We start from the raw sequence: 17,253 nt of genomic DNA on the forward strand, positions 1-17,253 counted from the left end.
AGTGTCTGCATCTTGTAAATATTCATTTCATTGCTTTTGTTATTTATTTTGTTCTTTACTAATCGTCTTAGTTGCTACGTCTCACGTCTGCTCTTGTGCGCCGTGTTGAGCTGCTGTGTGTGTGTGTGTGTGTTTCCCTGCAGGGATTAATAAAGTATTATTCTCTCCTACCTTACCCTACCATACCATGCTGCACCCTACCCTACCACGCCGTACCCTACTACCCTAGCGTACCCTACTATGCTGTACCGTACCCTACCATACCGTGCTGTACTCTACTGTACCCTGCTGTACCCTACCTTACCCTACTCTACCATGCTGTACCCTACTACCCTAGTGTACCCTACTATGCTGTACCGTACCCTACCATACATGCTGTACTCTACTGTACCCTGCTGTACTCTACCTTACCCTCTTCTACCATGCCGTACCCTACTACCCTACCATACTGTACCCTACTGTATTATACCATTACATCCCCTATCATATAATACCATGGCATACTCTACCGTACCATACAATGCCGTACCCTATCATACCATACCATGCCGTACCCTATCATACCATACCTTGCTGTACCCTACCATACCCTACCCTACTTTGATTCTTGCAGAGGTAACAGTGGGCTGGGCCACTGTTATTAGGCCAGTTACTATGGTGAAGGCCCTCTGTCCACAGAGCCATTGGACACTAACACAGTATTTTCATAAGAGGTTTACTTTTATTCATATATCTCGTGGTTTTTTCCCCAAGGAGACACTGTTAAGCTACTTACACTGGTGTGTAACCTTTTATCCAGCTGGGTCATTTTTACTGTATCTGTTCAGGGTAAGTACCTTGATCATACCCCAACAAGGAAACCTAGCTTGTCGTGCTGTTGGGGCTTGTGTGCATCCGTGAAGCTGGAAGCTATGCCGTCGGTAGTCTTGACAACCAGAAGGGCCACCCAAGACGGACAGGTTCTAGCAGAGGTGCCACAGCGGATGGGCAGTGTTGGAGGCGGAAGATCACACTCCACGTGACGACGGCAACGACATCGAATCTACACTGCGCAGAAGAAAGGCCAGCCAATCTACTTCTGTATCTTGCCAAGAAAACTTGATGGACAGTGAACAAGAAACTCGAACTAGTGCTGGAAGACGGTCCCCTAGGGCAGGGCGGACGCTCGAGGATCTCATCAGACTAGCACAAAACCGAGCCCTTTTTAATTCGCTGGTCTATCAAGTGACCGAGACTCGAACCCGAGTTGATGGCACGTGACGTGACACCTTGATCATGGGTGCTACAGCAGGAGGTGGGATCCAGACCCAGGTCCTTTGAGGCCGAAGGCAGTGGCTCTAATCGCCATGCCACCTGCTGGCCCTCATGCGTACCTGCTGGGTCGTAGGGTTTAAAGGTCAGCGTCTCTGAGTAAACTGAGGGTGTGAGGCCCCCACTGAACTCTGTAGCAAGTGTTTGGGAAGCCTTTGTGTATTTTACTGTATTTTACTGTCTCCTTTTGGGTTTTATAAAAACTCACAACTTGCCCCCCTACACTTGGATCTTTGGTGAATTCATAGTTGTGGTGCCAACATATCTTACACTGCTGCACAGCGATCGAGTGGCATAATCCGTACATAATATGCTCAACGGCAAAATGGTGATAAATTTGTTTGTATTTTCTCCATTAAAATGACAGGAATGCAGTGATTTTTGCAAAACAATACATTTTTTTTTACTAAACTTTTCATCTTTATCGCATGTTGAACTGAAACGGCTGTAAATGACACCATCCACTGCCTGACATTCTTGTTCTTCTTAAATTAAAGAAAAATAAATTTTTGGATACAATCATTTCATTTTACCATATTGAAGACAGCTAGTCCTGCTGTCTATTGATTTATTTTAATTTTCAGTTACTATTGTCTTTGATTGCTGTCACTGGTAAATGGGATTTCAGGCTTTTTTTTTGCAGTCATTTCTGCTTTTATTCAACCACGAGATGTATTAGTATTTCAGTTACCATACTAATTTAACAAGTACATTTGTCGCTCATGTGGACACGAGGGGAAGCGAATATTTCTCCTTCTCGGTTCCTCAGTGGAATTACGTCACCGACAACCACAAAGAGGAACTACAATAGCGGATCGCATGTTTCTTAGACGGAAGCACTTCCGGGTCGCACCGACGAGTGTCGGACAAAATGGCGCCGCTCAGGCGGACGGTCATGGCAGAAATCCTGGGATTTGACACGTAGCTCACCAGCCTGCTGGCGAATTTTACTCAATGTTTTACGCGATTAACTGTCATGTGAGGACGAGAAAGATGTTGCCTCGGTGCGCGAGAAACGCTCTTTGAGGTAACGGTGGAAAAGGTGAGTTTCGCAGTGTTTTTTTCTTATTAAAGTTGAGTTTTGATGGTTGGAGGTATTAGCATAGTTTGCTAACACCGGATTATCTTCTTAATCGCTTGCCTCCGAAAGCAGCTCACCAGCTATTGGCAGACATGTATAAACCCTAAAATGTGGTGTGATCCGGGGTACTTCAGTTTGTACGCTATGTGTTTTGAATTTAATAATGATGTTTGCTGAGTGTGTGAGGTACCTGCCTGCAGCCCCCAGACAAAATACTGCCGTCACAAGAAAACTAGTACTGCACTCCTTTACAGTTCAGTGTTCAGCGGACAGAACGTGGAGATGGAGCTTGCAGAAGGGCTCCGCAGTGAGCCTCCTTTTTCAGGGGGCCTCGGGGTTCTTGTTGATGTGGCACTTCCGGTCATTTCTGGGCCTCTATTACTGCCTCTGACACCCCTCCCCCCACAATTCCATCTTCCCGATTTGTTCTGTCCAGGTGGGCTTCCCGCAGTCCTCCCGCTGTGGCCTGGCGCTCGAAGCCCGGCTCCAGGATGACTCAAGGACAAAAGGCGAGCGGCGGCACGGAGACCTACGTCGTGAACGGATCTAATGGACACGGGGGGCTGCAGGACGAGGTCGGCGCGAGCAGGCCCGAGCGGGAGCCCGCCGAGGCCGCCTCGGGCATCGCCCGGATGGCCACGGGCGTCAAGTCCAAGTGCGCCGCCTACGTCCTCGCCCTGCGGCCCTGGAGCTTCAGCGCCTCCCTTACCCCGGTGGCTCTGGGCAGCGCGCTGGCCTACAAGACGGAGGGCGGCGTGGACCTCGTGGTGCTGCTGGTGTGCGCCGTGGCCGTGCTGGTGGTGCACGGCGCCGGTAACCTGGTGAACACCTACTACGACTTCTCCAAAGGCATCGACCACAAGAAGAGCGACGACAGGACGCTGGTGGACCAGATCCTGGAGCCTCAGGACGTGGTGATGTTTGGGGCCGTGCTCTACTCTCTGGGCTGTCTCTGCGCCACGCTGCTCTACTTCCTGTCGCCTCTGAAGCTGGAGCACCTGGCGCTCATCTACTTCGGGGGACTCTCCAGTTCTTTCCTCTATACAGGAGGTGACTAATACCGGTTACTGTACCGACAAATATGAACCTGTCCATGAGTCACCCCCCCCAGAAGTGGATATTTTTAAACCACTTGTTCGTTCGTCTCATACTGTCACCTGACTTTCCATTACATACGTAGCACCGTAGCAGGCAGCGCTTAGAGCTGCTGCCTTTGGACCCAGAGGTTGCAGGTTCGAATCCCTCCTCTCATTGTAATACCCCTAAGCAAAGTACTTACTCTAAATTGCGCCAGTAAAAATGACCCGGCTATATAAACGGGTAAATAATTGTAAGCAGATTAACAGTGTAAGTCGCTTTGGAGAAAAGTGTTGTATATTTATCCATCAATATATTTATCATTTTTCTAATAATTTTCCTGCTGTCCCCAACATGCAGGCATTGGACTGAAATACGTCGCCTTGGGAGACGTCGTGATCTTGATCACCTTCGGCCCACTGGCGGTCATGTTCGCGCACGCCGTGCAGGTGGGTTACCTGTCCGCGTTGCCCCTGGTCTACGCCGTGCCGCTGGCGCTCAACACGGAGGCGATCCTGCACAGCAACAACACGCGGGACATGGACTCGGACCGGCAGGCCGGCATCGTCACCTTGGCCATCTTGATAGGGCCCACGCTCTCCTACGTTCTCTTCAATGTGCTCCTCTTCGTGCCCTACATGCTCTTCTGCCTGCTGGCCACGCGGTACACCATCAGCATGGCGCTGCCCCTGCTCACGCTCCCCATGGCCTTCCCGCTGGAGAAGCAGTTCCGCAGCCAGTGCTACTCCAAGATCCCACAGAAAACGGCAAAACTGAACCTCCTTGTCGGCCTCTTTTATGTTTTTGGAATCATACTGGCACCTCGGGGCAGTTTGCCAGAACTATGATTAACCTTGATTCAGTTTTTCTTTTGGTACAGCGCAGCTTTTTTCCTGCCAGTTTATTTATCGTTGCCCTTTTCTGTCGCGCTTTGAGGGCTATAATTTATTAATGGAGTTATATTTCAGGGCAGACGTGGCGTATAATATAGGGAGGAACGCTGCCAGGCTACTGTTGCTTCCCCCACATCCATCTGTGTTACCATCCACCTGTGATGTATAATGTGATTGCGGAGAGGCGTTTCTGTGCAGAGATATGAGAAGGGAAGGCTCTGTCGTGTTCGTTTTCCAGCGACGGAAACAAGCCCGAGATGGTAAAACTTCTCAAAATCATTGGAAATTGAAACAAGTTTCAACAGTTCAGAGTTGCGGAACTTCACTAAAAATGTTACTTGAATTCACTGAGTAACTTATTAAAATATTTTAAAAATATGATGGCATTTATATAGTGTTCTGCTTTCAAAGTATACAAGAATTCATCTTTTTCTCCCAAAAGATCTTTTTTGTACTATGTATTTGAGTTGTAAGACGTAGAAAGTTGGCTACAAAGGGTAGCTTTCGCTTGTGAAGTTCCTCTTTCTGCCATCAGTTTTATATGTAATCGTTAGAGAAGAAAACAAGATCTGTGACTAGTAGCTATTTTCTAGCTATTGGGCTTCACAAGAACGTACAGAACACACAGTGTAGTGTTTTGAACAGTTAATGGCTCTCTAAAATTTCCATCTGATATTAAGTTGGGGCAGAAATTAGTGAACTGATGTTTACTGTACCACAGTCGGATGCAGTTTCGCTGAGAAGCTGAAAGTCACTCAATTTGTGTACTCAAACTGTGAGGAAAACATTATATACAGTGTAATCACTGCAGTTACACCATAGTCCCTGGCCCTTGTTCAGTGTTTTATGCACCTTAAGGATTGCAATTTGTGTAATTTCAGTCTCAGCTAATGGTCCCCCCGATTGTTTGTCATATGTATTTTTTCATTTTTTTTAAAACAAGGAGAATTACGAGTAGACTGGGGGGGGAAATCAGTGTGGCTCATTTTTCTTTTTATTTCTACAACACAACGTTGCAGCATTTCGTTGACTTGATAAAAATGGAACCAAGGGCAGTGTTCTGTAGTACTTTCCACTGGAGTTATGGAGAGACCCAGACACTGTGTGATGTCAAAAGTCAGATGTGTGTGTTGGATTTTTACAGAACATCCACAGTTTGAAGTGTTGGGAAGGTGGCACTGGCCTGACTGCTTTTTCTATCTCTTGACTTCAGGTACCGTATCGTGCCTCTCCCTGCACAGCTTTGTAAGTGCTGGGGCTTTTCCATCACTTATCATCATCATCATCCATGAAAAGCCTCAAGTTTACAATAAACTCAGTGTTTTTAATCCTCTCAGAGGTGTTTTCTCATTTATAAATGGCAACTTATTTTTCACTGTTTAATTTACGGGGAATTTACCTAATGAGTACGAGTTTGAAGTTTTTGCAGTCACCATCTGGAGGAGTTTCAGTATGATATATTTATTTAGAAAAGGAATATTTCAAAATTATGTTTCCTTGCGCTCAGTGGGTTTTCATGGGGGGGGTTTACTGCATCCAGAAACAGCACCTTTCACTAAATGCAAACCGTGACACTAAAATGCATTAGAGCTATAGACTGTAACACACCGGTAGAACAGTAAAAGGGTGTAGAACAAAACGTAGAAGGCACTGAAAGGGGGTATGGAACATACGTAGAATGTACAGTACCGTAATTACTCGAATATTACATGATTTTTCCCAAAATTCAAGTTAAAAAAGCGGGATGCGAGGAGATAGATGCGGGAATTTTCGGAAACTGAAGTTTTTCAGGAAAAAATTAAATTGACGTTTATAATTAAATCCTCAGTATTTATCATAATTTGTCATTTCTCCCGTTATTTATACAATCATATTTTTTTTTTCTGAACCGCTTGTCCCATACGCGGTGCATTTAAATTTTAATTAACGTTATTTACGCAATCGATCGCTCACCTTCATCACGCGACATATTTGAATCTTTAGCGATTGACTCTTAAGCGACAATGCTTCTGTGATTAACATATGCAAAACTTTTTCTTTTCTTTTTTCACCAAGTAAAATTAGGGGTGCAAAATATACGCGAGGGTGAGTTATATTTGAGTAATTACGGTATTTGGACTGCGGCGCGGGTCGTCGGAAATCACAGGACAAAAACGATCCGTGTCAACAGGGGGCGCCATCGCACAACAAAACCGGCTCCACGCGCGGGGACGAAGACGACCATTATCGGTGTAAAACACATAAATTACGCTTAAAAACGATGTAATTAATGTGGACTGATGTGACGAAATGAAATGATTTTAGCAATGAGATCATTCACGTTTTCATCTTCCGTCTCGGTGGATTTTGCTTGGTTAATTTTTCAAAACACTTGGGGATAAAAAAAGATTTACTAGACTGTCTGTGGTCCGTATAATTATAAATGCGTATTTATCACACAGTGAGGAGTGAAGAAAGAATTGATGCTTTATCATGGAGGTAAACAATCTGAGGTCGGCAACATTTCCTATTTACTATTTTACCCGTCTTAGCTAATCATTCATATATTGTTATATTAATACACTATTATTGCGATAGAACGCGGTAGTATTTACTTACTTGTACCTCGAGGCAGCAAAAACACGCGCCAGAAATCCGAGTACTGTACTGTACCTGTATGTGTAACTCACCGGCATGTTGCTGAAAGTGGGTGCTACACTGTATATGTTGTTTAGGGACTCTTTTTTTGGTTTATTACGTTATTAACGTTTGTTTCATATGAACTGTCACTTTAAGCGATTCCCGCGCTCTCACTTACTGGGCGGGAAGGAGGGCTGCTACTTTTGTATCAAAAACACGATTTACAGTCACAGAAAACTTTTTAAAACTACATATATCTATTAAAAACGATTTTGTTTATTTCAACGTTCAATTATTCAATTTAAAACGCATCCCTTTGGAGATTCCAATACTGGAGAAGTTCACTGGGATGCACTGAATAATGAGACAAAAATTAGGAAGTTTGCGCTCACGTCAAATGTTAAAATCCGTGCTTTGTGTAATTTTGTCATAAGAGTTTCATTGATACCTTTGTCCAGCCAGGATCCCTTAAGATCACTTTTGGACACACCGTTAACATTCGATCAGTGCGGTCACACGCTGCCTGCACTCAGTTTTACTCCGTGTGTAGCGCAGAAGCGCGTGTCTGTGCTCGGTGCGTTACACGGTAATATATTGTGACACCTTCAGTACCACATGAGCGCGCACCTCTAATTACAGTGCGAGCTCGGGGCGTGCGACCTTTCGGACGGCGCAAAGGTGATGACGTCACTCCCGAAAAGATTAATGTGTCATTTGCTTGAGGTCCCGTGCGCAGCGGGAGAAGTATAACGGCTTCGGGGGCGTTACGTTGCTTTCGCAGTGACTCCGGGCGCAGCGTCAGCTTGAAACACCAAAGCGAGCGGTACGCGCTGCTTGACCGCTGACTGCAGGAACGTCTCCGGCCGCAGGGCTGCGCCGTCTGCGCAGACGGACCGACGACTTCCGCCTGCGCTCGAGATATGGCAGCCTGACTGTTCGCTGCCGACGCGTCGCGTCTCGAACAGGACGGAGGGCGAGGAGGCCGAGAACGTCCGGAACCGGGTCAGTGCAGCTGGGCTCGCGGCAGGCTTTGTGCGGGAAAAGCGCAGGCGGCGCGGGGCGGAGCCGAAGGTTTGCGCAGCCGGGACTGCGCAGCTACTGCAGTGAAGGATTGGTGCTGCTAGGGGGCTTGCGAACAGCTGCCTGGGGCTGGGGGTCCGCACCCACTCCCCGCCGTCTGTGTGTGTAAAAGGCCCGGGCCTTTAGGGTGCGGGAGGTCGGTAACACGGCGGCGGGCGTCTGACGGCTGTCTGCTTCCCTCAGTTTTCTCTGCAATGCGTTAGTCAGTGTTCGAGGTGTAGTTTTGTTTATTCATTTATTTTTAAACAAGAATTGACTTTCACTTCTTCATTCGCATGATAAGGTTCTCATTTCCACAAGTGTGACTAGAGAGAGCGGACAGGGCAGGTAGGAGGAGAAACGAGAGAAAAGTGTTGGTGAGGCGAAGGAGATGATGAGCAGTGCCAGTGCGGGACACGTCTTGCGTCTCGAGGAGGCGTAAGGCGCTGTTAACGGTTCTCACTCCGCAAACGCCGCGACGGCGGGAGCCTCTCCGAGTCCTGGTCCTGCTAATAACCGCAGATGAGCTGCGAGAGCCGGAGAGGCGCCTTATTTTATAATATTCCGCCTCCACAAAACGGAAACGGCAGCTCCTCCTCACCTGTGAGGCAGGAGCTGCGAACGCCTGTCAGCTGCGCGTGCAGCGCGGCGCCCTCGCGCTCACCGCGAGCTCCCGCGTTCTCCCGCTCTCCGGGATGCTGGCGGCGTCGCGAGCTCTCTGTGATCCGCCCCCAGATCCCAACCGCGGTTCTGAGAGAGAAAGAAAGGAAGGTAACTGAGGTGAGGTCCAGGTCGACGCGCAAACGCAGGTGTTTTCCACACAGGAGGGGTTTTACCTCTTTCTAACCATTGTTTGGGGGGTTACCCGCTCTTCCCCTGAAAGCTCGTCACACTTGCTGCGTTGAGAATATTCTGGAAGGCATCTCTCTCTGAGAAGGTCTGTCCTGTCGGAGAAGGAGATGTCCATCGTTCAAGCGGCGCTTATCAAGAGAGCGTCCCTCGCGTGCGTTGGTTTGTGTCCCGCTGGTAGCGTGGCAGTCAGAGCTGCTGCCTTTGGACACAAACAAAGGTCGCAGGTTCGAATCCCACCTCCAGCTAGTTCAGGTCACTTGTGAGAAAAGCGTGTGCTAGCGAATAAACGTATATTTGGAGGCCTGAGGCGCCATTCGCCTTCCGAGAGCCGCTGCCCCAGTTCCTGTCCCGTCTCTGTTTTTGTCACCCCTCTCTTTGCGAAGGCGCCCCTTCCCCGTTACGAATTTAACCTCTGCCAGTGGACGCACGTTGACCGTGTCGCGAGAGATTGTTGCGTGTCAAAGGATGACCCCTGAAGGAAGACACCTGACCTCAGTGACACCTCAGCAGAAATATGTAGACCTGGAAACTGTTTCCCCACCTCAGAGTAGTTATATTCTCCAGGGGGGACCTGGTAAAAATAGTACTCTTATTAAAACTCATACATCATCTCATGAGCTCTTAACACTTATTTGATTACTTGCAGAGAAATCGGTTTGTATAATTATGATTAAATGTGCTATGTATTGAATAGTAAGACCGCTTGGAATTCGAAGTTGCGTTGAAACGGGCCACTAACCCCTCTTAGACGCGATGAATCAGATTTGGACGTGAATTCTCGTTGTCGCTGGGTGGTAATGTGAATGTAAATTAAGAAGAAACGTTTGGGTAAATCCACATTTTTGTGGAAGGTGCAGAAAAACTGTACTCTACCCAGAGAATAAATTACTGTATTCCTCATCAGTCTTGTAAAGGCTTTTTAATTTTTCCTGGCCGGTTTAGCGTGCTCTGTATATGTTGAAAAAGCAGACTGGCCGCCACACTGTTGCATGTTCAAGTTCAAGTAGTTTTTATTGTCATTCCTCTATACAGCTTGTGTACAGTGGAGCAAAATGTCATTTCTTCGGAGACCATGGTGCAACACAGAACACAAGACAATAAATAAATACACAGGACAAGACGTGGACGCGGGTATGGCTGCGAGCTGTAGGCCGTTGTGGAGTAGTGTAGTGCTGAGTTAATTGTTCGATGGAGCCAGGTGAGCGTTGGGAGGCAGCTTGGTGTTGAGTAGTCTGACTGCCTCAGGGGAAAAACTGTTGCGGAGTCTGCTGGTGGTGGCGCAGATGCTCCTGTACCTCCTCTCAGATGGCAACAGGGCAACGAGTCCACGAGAGGGGTGAGGCTGTCATCCACGATGCTGGTGGCCTTGCGGATGCGGTGGTTTTTGTATGTGGAGTCGATGGCGGGAAGAGGAACTCTGATCTTTTCAGTTGTTCTTACCACTCTCTGTAGGGTCCAGATGTTCAGATCCCTGGATGGAAACTGCTGTTGTACCACTGATTTGGGAACGTTGCATGATGGTGTACTGCTGAGTAAGGCACTTAATAATGTGAGCAGTAGGCGTCCGGCTGAATACAACCTGTGTGGCCTGTGTGTGTGTGTGCCGACACTGGCCTCTTCATACCAGCACTGACAGTAACTGATGCTCCTGAACCTAAGTCAGTCTCCGCTCAGCCGCTCGTGGCCTGACAGGACCTTGGTGTGTGGTTAACCTTGGGCAGGTGGATGTGGGGAAAACGACAGGTGTCTTTTGAAGATCATGTGATTATGGATGGGGAACGGACTGCTCTTTGACCCTCTCCTCGTTGTCTTTGACAAGAAGCGTTTGTGCAAAGTCAGTTTACCTAATTGAGTAAATTCCTCAGTATGGTATCCCCTGTTATACGGACCTTATTTTTCCATGGAAACAGTTTGTGTACCAAGACTCTGTAAAGTGGGAGGGACTTTCACCCTATTTTACATGGGGGGAACCATACGTTTCTGGACTTGAAGGACATGCCCCCATATATTTATGGGGGCAGCTGCTAGTGCAGTGATTAGAGCTGCTGCCTTTGGACCCAAAGGTCTTAGGTTCAATTCCCACTTCCAACTGTAGTACCCTTGATCAAGGTGCTTGCCCCAAAATTGCTCCAGTAAAATTCCCCAGCTGTATAACTGGGTAAATAGGTGTAACCTTAACATTGTAAGTCACTTTGGAGAAAAGCAGCAGCTAAATTAATAAATGTAAATTTCCACAAACACCCCCCCCCCCACCCCCCCAAACAGTTAAAAACAATCCAAAAAATAATAATTAAAACATTAAGATATTAATATATACACACACACACACATTTTCGGAACCGCTTGTCCCATACGGGGTCGCGGGGAACCGGAGCCTACCCGGCAACACAGGGCGTAAGGCCGGAGGGGGAGGGGACACACCCAGGACAGGATGCCAGTCTGTCGCAAGGCACCCCTAAGCGGGACTTGAACTCCAGACCCACCGGAGAGCAGGACCGTAGTCCAACCCACTGCGCCACCACACCCCCTCTGATATTAATATAATCAAGCAGGAATTTAACAGACTGAATTAAGGCAGAAATTTTCTTTTTTCCTAAACTACTCTAAATTACGTACAGGTAAACATGAAAAACACACAAAGTACATTCACCTTTGCATACATGTACATTTATTTTATTAATTTAACAGACACTTTTCTCCAAAGTGCTGTATATGTCAGGAAAATTCAATGAGCAGCACATCTAGAGAAGGAGGGATTTGGATGCAGGTACTTGATTGTACAGTCAGTTTGTTAAATACCACAGTCTAAACCAGTATACATTACATGAACAGCTGCATAAGCTTTTCATTATTAAACAAATTGTTAAATTATGAAGCAATACGGGGGGGCGCAGTGGGTTGGACCGGGTTCTGCTCTCCGGTGGGTCTGTGGTTCGAGTCCCACTTGGAGTGCCTTGCGACAGACTGGCGTCCTGTCCTGGGTGTGTCCCCTCCCCCTCCAGCCTTACGCCCTGTGTTGCCGGGTTAGGCTCTGGCTCCCCACGACCCTGAATGGGACAAGCGGCTCAGAAAATGTGTGTGTCTTAGTGTGTGCATGACACAATACAAACGCGTACATGTTTAGAAGCGCTTCAGATCATGGGAGAAAGAGTCTGAAAGAGGTGTTTTCAAACTCCTTTTAAATGTACAGAGGTACGTAGGAGAAAAACAAATATTTCTCAAAACTAAGAAAAAAACTACTAAAAACAATGCAAAAGAGATTATTATACATTGTTGAAAAGCCTCTGCTTGATTAGCTTGAGACTTTGTGAGTCATCATTGAGGAAAAGTCGGCGCCAAACAGCTGGAAAAGTCTTCATACCGGCAGTCCGTTTACTGGGGTGTACCTGTATTTAATCTGTAGAAAATAATGAACACAAGAAACAATATGACAAATTGATTTTGATCAACAGCATTTGTGTTGTTTTATCATCCAACCAATAGCGTTTATGATTATTTATCAAGTGACCAATAGCATTTAGATTTTGCCGATCATCTGACCAATAGCGGTTGGGAGTGTTTCTCAAGTGACCAGTAACATTTAGAATTTGTCAATCATCTGACCAATGGCGTGAAGGATTGCTTTACCTTTGGAGCAGTATCATTTTGAATTGGTTTATGGCCTGACCAATAGGATTTTGGATGTGTTTATCTGTTTTCCCTGGCAGTGAGCAGCTCTCCTTGTCAAGCTTCCCTGAACTAAATGAAATTCATACTGGAATTGATGGCTTTGCGAAGTTATGAAACGGCGGTGTGGCGCCGTGTCGCGACCAGTATTATTGCAGCGAGCACGACGGCGCTGGCCCTTGACTGACACGTCAATTGCTTACAATGTAGTCATTCGCAAAAAGGGGGGGGGGAAAGGAAAAAATGTCTTCCGTTTTATTTATGGCGTCCGCCCACAAGGTCCTCCCACCGGGTATTTCTGTGATAAACTGCACGGCGTCTTTGTCTCTGGGAGATTCCAGCTAAAGAGCTGGAGAAACACAGACGTGCACATTCTTTTCCGGTAACATTTCCTTTCTCTGGAGTCGTAAATGAGGCACGAGGAGGGTCTCGCCCCCCTTGAGAGCCCTTACTGCTGTTGGAATACTAATAGCTGAGTGGGAGTGCTCTTTTGCCCCTCAGACCTGATGGTGCATTTTTAATGAGGTTGTCGTGAGTTTTGGGTGAACTTGCACCTTCCTATAGGGAGCTTGATTCCCTGCTGTGACTCCTGGGGTGTCAAGGGATGTCTGTATTACCATTTGCCCCCTCAACAGGTGCCTGGGGGCTGGGAACGAAATAGCCAGTGAACCATCCACTGTACCTCTCGATGTCGATCAGTGTCATTCGGCACAGAACGTAAGGTTGAGCAGATTGAATGAACGTCAGCTTATCCTGTGTTACTGCTTGAGTATTTTACTGAAATTCTTTGGTTTAAATTAAGAAAATCCTGCTGGTTCTTAGTTTTGGCCTCTGAGGTATAATGACCTCCCTTTTCCCTTCAGCGCTGCTGAATCCCTCCTAGCATTGAAGAAGGATCTCAAATCCATCTCTTTGAGGGCCACTTCTCTCCTGATCTGGCAGCTCCATTAATGAGTGCAACACCATCTACTATGAGTATCTATGTATTTGCTATCTGAATGTCACTTCTATCCCAAGGAGCTACTAGAGGGTTGTGAACCAGCAACACGGTGGCGTCACACACACAAGCTCTACGTCATAATCCTGTGTCCGTGTCTGAAGCTCTTCCTGTTGTCCAGTGTACTTTTTGTTCTTTGTGAGCTGAATGTCTCTTTGGAGGAAAGGCTCTGCTAAAGGGGTAAATGTAAAAATAGAGGCACTTCCACAAAGTGGACAAGAGCAGCGAGTGTTTACACTGCTCTACTGCTGCTGTTTTCTTCCTTTTTTTTTTTTTTTTTTTAAAACTCTCATTGACTAAGGTTATTGTGGCGGCTGTAAACACGCTAGAAATAGTACCTCGGATTATATGACGGGCCCACATGTAGGTGCCGCACTCCTCCGCCTTTGGTTCTTCCTACGAGGAGCAGGCGGAACAGAGGGTTGTGAACCAGCAACACGGTGGCGTCACACACACAAGCTCTACGTCATAATCCTGTGTCCGTGTCTGAAACTCTTCATCAGCTGCTCATTCACTTTTATGTACTTTTACGTCACTGTGGGGAAAAGGTATGCGTGATGTGCACTTCGGAGGTTCGACAGCAGGGTCTCGTCACAGATGAAAAATGCCAGCTTTCCTCAGTTCGCATCCAATGGCGTGACGGCATAGACACGGTGTTCCCTGAAGCTCCATGATTTCATTCTTAGATTGTGAACATTTTGCACTCGTGCACATTTCCTCAGGGGGCCCGACACCCCCAGCTAATCAATAATCCATATACCCCCCTTTGCGTGGCGTACAGGGGACGTGAACATGACGTTGCGGAGATGTGAATTCTGGGAGAGTGTCGGGTATGGACATCGGTGTTGGTCCTTTGAGATTCACCTCCTCACAGAAAAAGCGGTGGGTTGGTGTGTTGAACTGAACGTCTGGTGGGATGTGGAGCTGGAGTGTGTGGCTGTGTACGTGCAGGGCTGGAATGCAGCAGAGACACCTCCCTGGTTCCTCCAGCTCTTGTGTGTCTGTGTGTCACAGTAGTGATTGGCAGGTTAGAAGGACTGGGTCGTGGCAGGTGCTCATTCATCAAGGCTGCCCCCGCCCCCATGAAACACTGCTTCTCTATATCCCCCAATCACAGCATGATAACCCCCTCCAGCACACACAGCGGGGGAAACATCCCCTCCCTGTGCCTCTGTTTGACACAGCAGTGATTGTAAAAGGGATTTCTGCTGGCTTCTCTCTCATTTTGAGGTGTGTTTCTGTGTGTGAGAGCGAGAGCATGTATGTCCCCTCCCCACATGCCTGTGTGTCACCGGGGTTTGACAGACACAGAAATAGCGCCAGGCGCAGCTCAGACACCAACCTTGCCTCTGTGTGTTTGTGTACACACGGGTGTGCGTGTGTGTGTGTGTGTGTGTGTGTGTGTGTGTGTGTGTGTGTGTGTGTGTGTGCGTGCGTACGTGCGTGTGTGAGCGCGTGCACGTGCATGCGCACGCACTCCGGCCTCAGCACTCTGCCCCCACTTTCCTCGTCCTCCTCAGATAATCGCGCCGTCAAGGAGACGCACAATGGATTAATCGCAGGGCTGCGTCCGCCGGCATTTCTCAGCCGTCGCTCTTCCCTCTGTCTTGCTCCCTTACGGCTCTCACTGTAGCGTTTTACGTCCGCACTTTATTCTGTGTGTGTGTGTGTGTGTGTGTGTGTGTGTTTTTGTTATTCTTCGCCGCCGGGGATCTTTTGCTGTGCTGATGACCCTCAGCAGACAGCCTAGTAGTGTATGACTGGTGTCCCTGCTGTGCGACTGAGAGTGAGCTCCCCTCCCCCCCAAGTAACGCTGTGCTCCTTCCTTCCTTGCTTCCTTCTCCCGCTGCTGCTGGTTTCACTTCCTAGGAAGCGCCGCCAGGGCTGAGGCCCCCCGGCGACCGCCCGTCCGCCCGGTCCCCAGCAGTCGCCGTCATTGCGGTCAGGCTGGCTGACGGGTGTTCCTCGCAACCCTGCGGGGTAGTGAGGCTGCGCTCAGTCCTCCCGGCTCTGCGTCCCGCTCGCGGTGTCCTGCACGGCTCGCTTCTGAGAGGTAAAGCCGACGTTTGAGCTGCAGGGACCCCTGCTTCTCGCCGCTGTGCTCACGCACACACGCACAGACGCACACACCATGTCTTACCGTGTCCATTGTGACTGTGCGCGACGGCCACAAAAAGGGGGTTTGTGTCTGAGTTTATTGGGGCCGTTAGAGACGGGGAGCGCAGACCCCCCCCGCTGCCACTTTGTGCCTTTTGTTTACTCTGCTCTCGTGCCGAGAGGCTCTCCATATGTTGATCGGGGGCGCATTTATTAATTTATTCCCTTTTGTGGGCAGAAACTGAGCACGTAAAAGAAAGAGCTGCCGGGCTTCTCGGTGCTGCAGCCAATTTGCACAAATGTAAATAATGTCCATGTGTCAGGTGGTTGGTTATGAGCAAGGTGGAGGGTTGCGTTCCTCCCCCTTCTTTTTTTTCCTTCCGAAAGCTCAGATGCAACCTGGTAGACATGCTTGGAATCCATTATCGCACGTGAGGGCCGTCTTAGCATGTCGCATTCGGGGAAAAGGGGGTAGCAGGAATTTGCTTTGTTTGGGTTTACATTGCTCTGTTTTGGAAGACCTTTTGTGCGTCCAGACCTCAAAATGACATCACAGTAATAGAGGAAAGATGTTCCTCAGCGGGTCTTGGTCACTGTGTGTGAGAGAGAACTGTGTGTATTGATGGATCTAGAGTAGGAAATGGACATAGAGCATGTCATGTTAGTGCCCTGCATCGTCCCTTGGTCTTCTCTTGCACGTTAACCTGTGTGCACTGCTGTTTCAAAGTGTGCGAACCCTTTGCGTCCCTTAGTTTTACCACGGAAGTTATTTAATGAGAAGCAGTGTCTCTCATGTGACATGATAGATGTGCAATGAGCACTTCCATATGTTGCTTGACAGGAAATCGTGTGTGTGGTAGAAAAACGCAAGTAGTGCACGTGTGAAAATAAGGAAAGCCCAGGTTGTGTTGGTCAAGAGCAGGCGACCAGTTCAAGTTGAGTTGATCTGCGCAATTCCTTTGTTTCTCGACTCTCGTTCAGGTACAGTGACACCAGCAGCGTCTGGGAATTAGCTCAGGTCTCGTTCGCCACCTTACCCAGGGTTCCCTTCCTCCGGTCACCTTACCTCTGTGCTCTCTGCTAAGGCCTCTGGATGGACAACTTGAAGATAATGAAGGATGGTTTGCCTCTGAGCATTCCCTGAGCTCGCCGTTAGCCTGTGAGCCGACTCCTTGGCCAAGAAGTCCTGTCCTGCTACTCCATGACATGGCATTTGGGCTTTTTGTTGTTGTTGTTGTTGTTGTTGTTGTTTCAGTGTCAGCTTTTTTTTTTTTTTTTTTTTTGGGGGGCAATTCTGGTGTGTTACATCCTGTTCACGTCGTGCCGTTAATATCTTTAGCCAGTGTCAGGGTATGATGCCAAAGCACTAATCCTTCTGGGAAGTGTTGTAACACACGGATCAGCGTAATAACATGTGATCCTACCCTCCACCTTCCAGATGTTTCCTCGCTAGTGTGCGAATGGAGTGCTTACTGTTGCCTTTTCTCCCGCGTGTTTTGTGCATTTTGTCAGCATCCGTCGGCGAGAGAACACTCAATGAGACGACGTTGCTGCAGAGCTCTTCTCAGCCGCAATATCGATTTGTGCAGACATGGAGCGAT

General features: G+C 48.0%; 2 protein-coding genes across 3 annotated transcripts in view; both read left to right on the forward strand.

Annotated features, from left to right (window-relative positions):
* The first annotated feature begins 2,170 nt into the window (after positions 1-2,170).
* Positions 2,171-5,687, forward strand: ubiad1 (UbiA prenyltransferase domain containing 1). Of its 2 annotated transcripts, none has more exons than XM_018746655.2 (3): positions 2,171-2,353; positions 2,829-3,442; positions 3,830-5,687. In XM_018746655.2, the coding sequence occupies exons 2-3, from the start codon at positions 2,884-2,886 to the stop codon at positions 4,315-4,317; spliced, it is 1,047 nt and encodes a 348-aa protein (XP_018602171.2). In that variant the 5' UTR covers positions 2,171-2,353; positions 2,829-2,883; the 3' UTR covers positions 4,318-5,687. The 2 variants fall into 2 exon arrangements, with proteins under 2 accessions (XP_018602171.2, XP_029105476.1); XM_029249643.1 differs by having other exon boundaries at positions 2,171-2,350; positions 2,827-3,442.
* A 2,034-nt stretch (positions 5,688-7,721) lies between these two features.
* mib2 (MIB E3 ubiquitin protein ligase 2) overlaps positions 7,722-17,253 on the forward strand; it is a 50,555-nt gene continuing 41,023 nt past the window's right edge. The window contains exon 1 of the mRNA XM_029259152.1: positions 7,722-7,983. The gene's annotated coding sequence lies outside the window, so the exon portion shown is untranslated. The remainder of the gene's footprint in view (positions 7,984-17,253) is intronic.

The sequence above is a fragment of the Scleropages formosus genome, chromosome 2 (assembly GCF_900964775.1).
Source record: "Scleropages formosus chromosome 2, fSclFor1.1, whole genome shotgun sequence".
In the NCBI taxonomy this organism is placed as follows: Eukaryota; Metazoa; Chordata; class Actinopteri; order Osteoglossiformes; family Osteoglossidae; genus Scleropages; species Scleropages formosus.

Coding starts and splice junctions, on each gene's coding strand:
- ubiad1 (XM_018746655.2), top strand. CDS start 2,884: ATGACTCAAGGACAAAAGGCGAGCGGCGGCACGGAGACCTACGTCGTG. Junction 3,443..3,829: donor TTCTTTCCTCTATACAGGAG/GTGACTAATACC, acceptor CCCAACATGCAG/GCATTGGACTGAAATACGTC.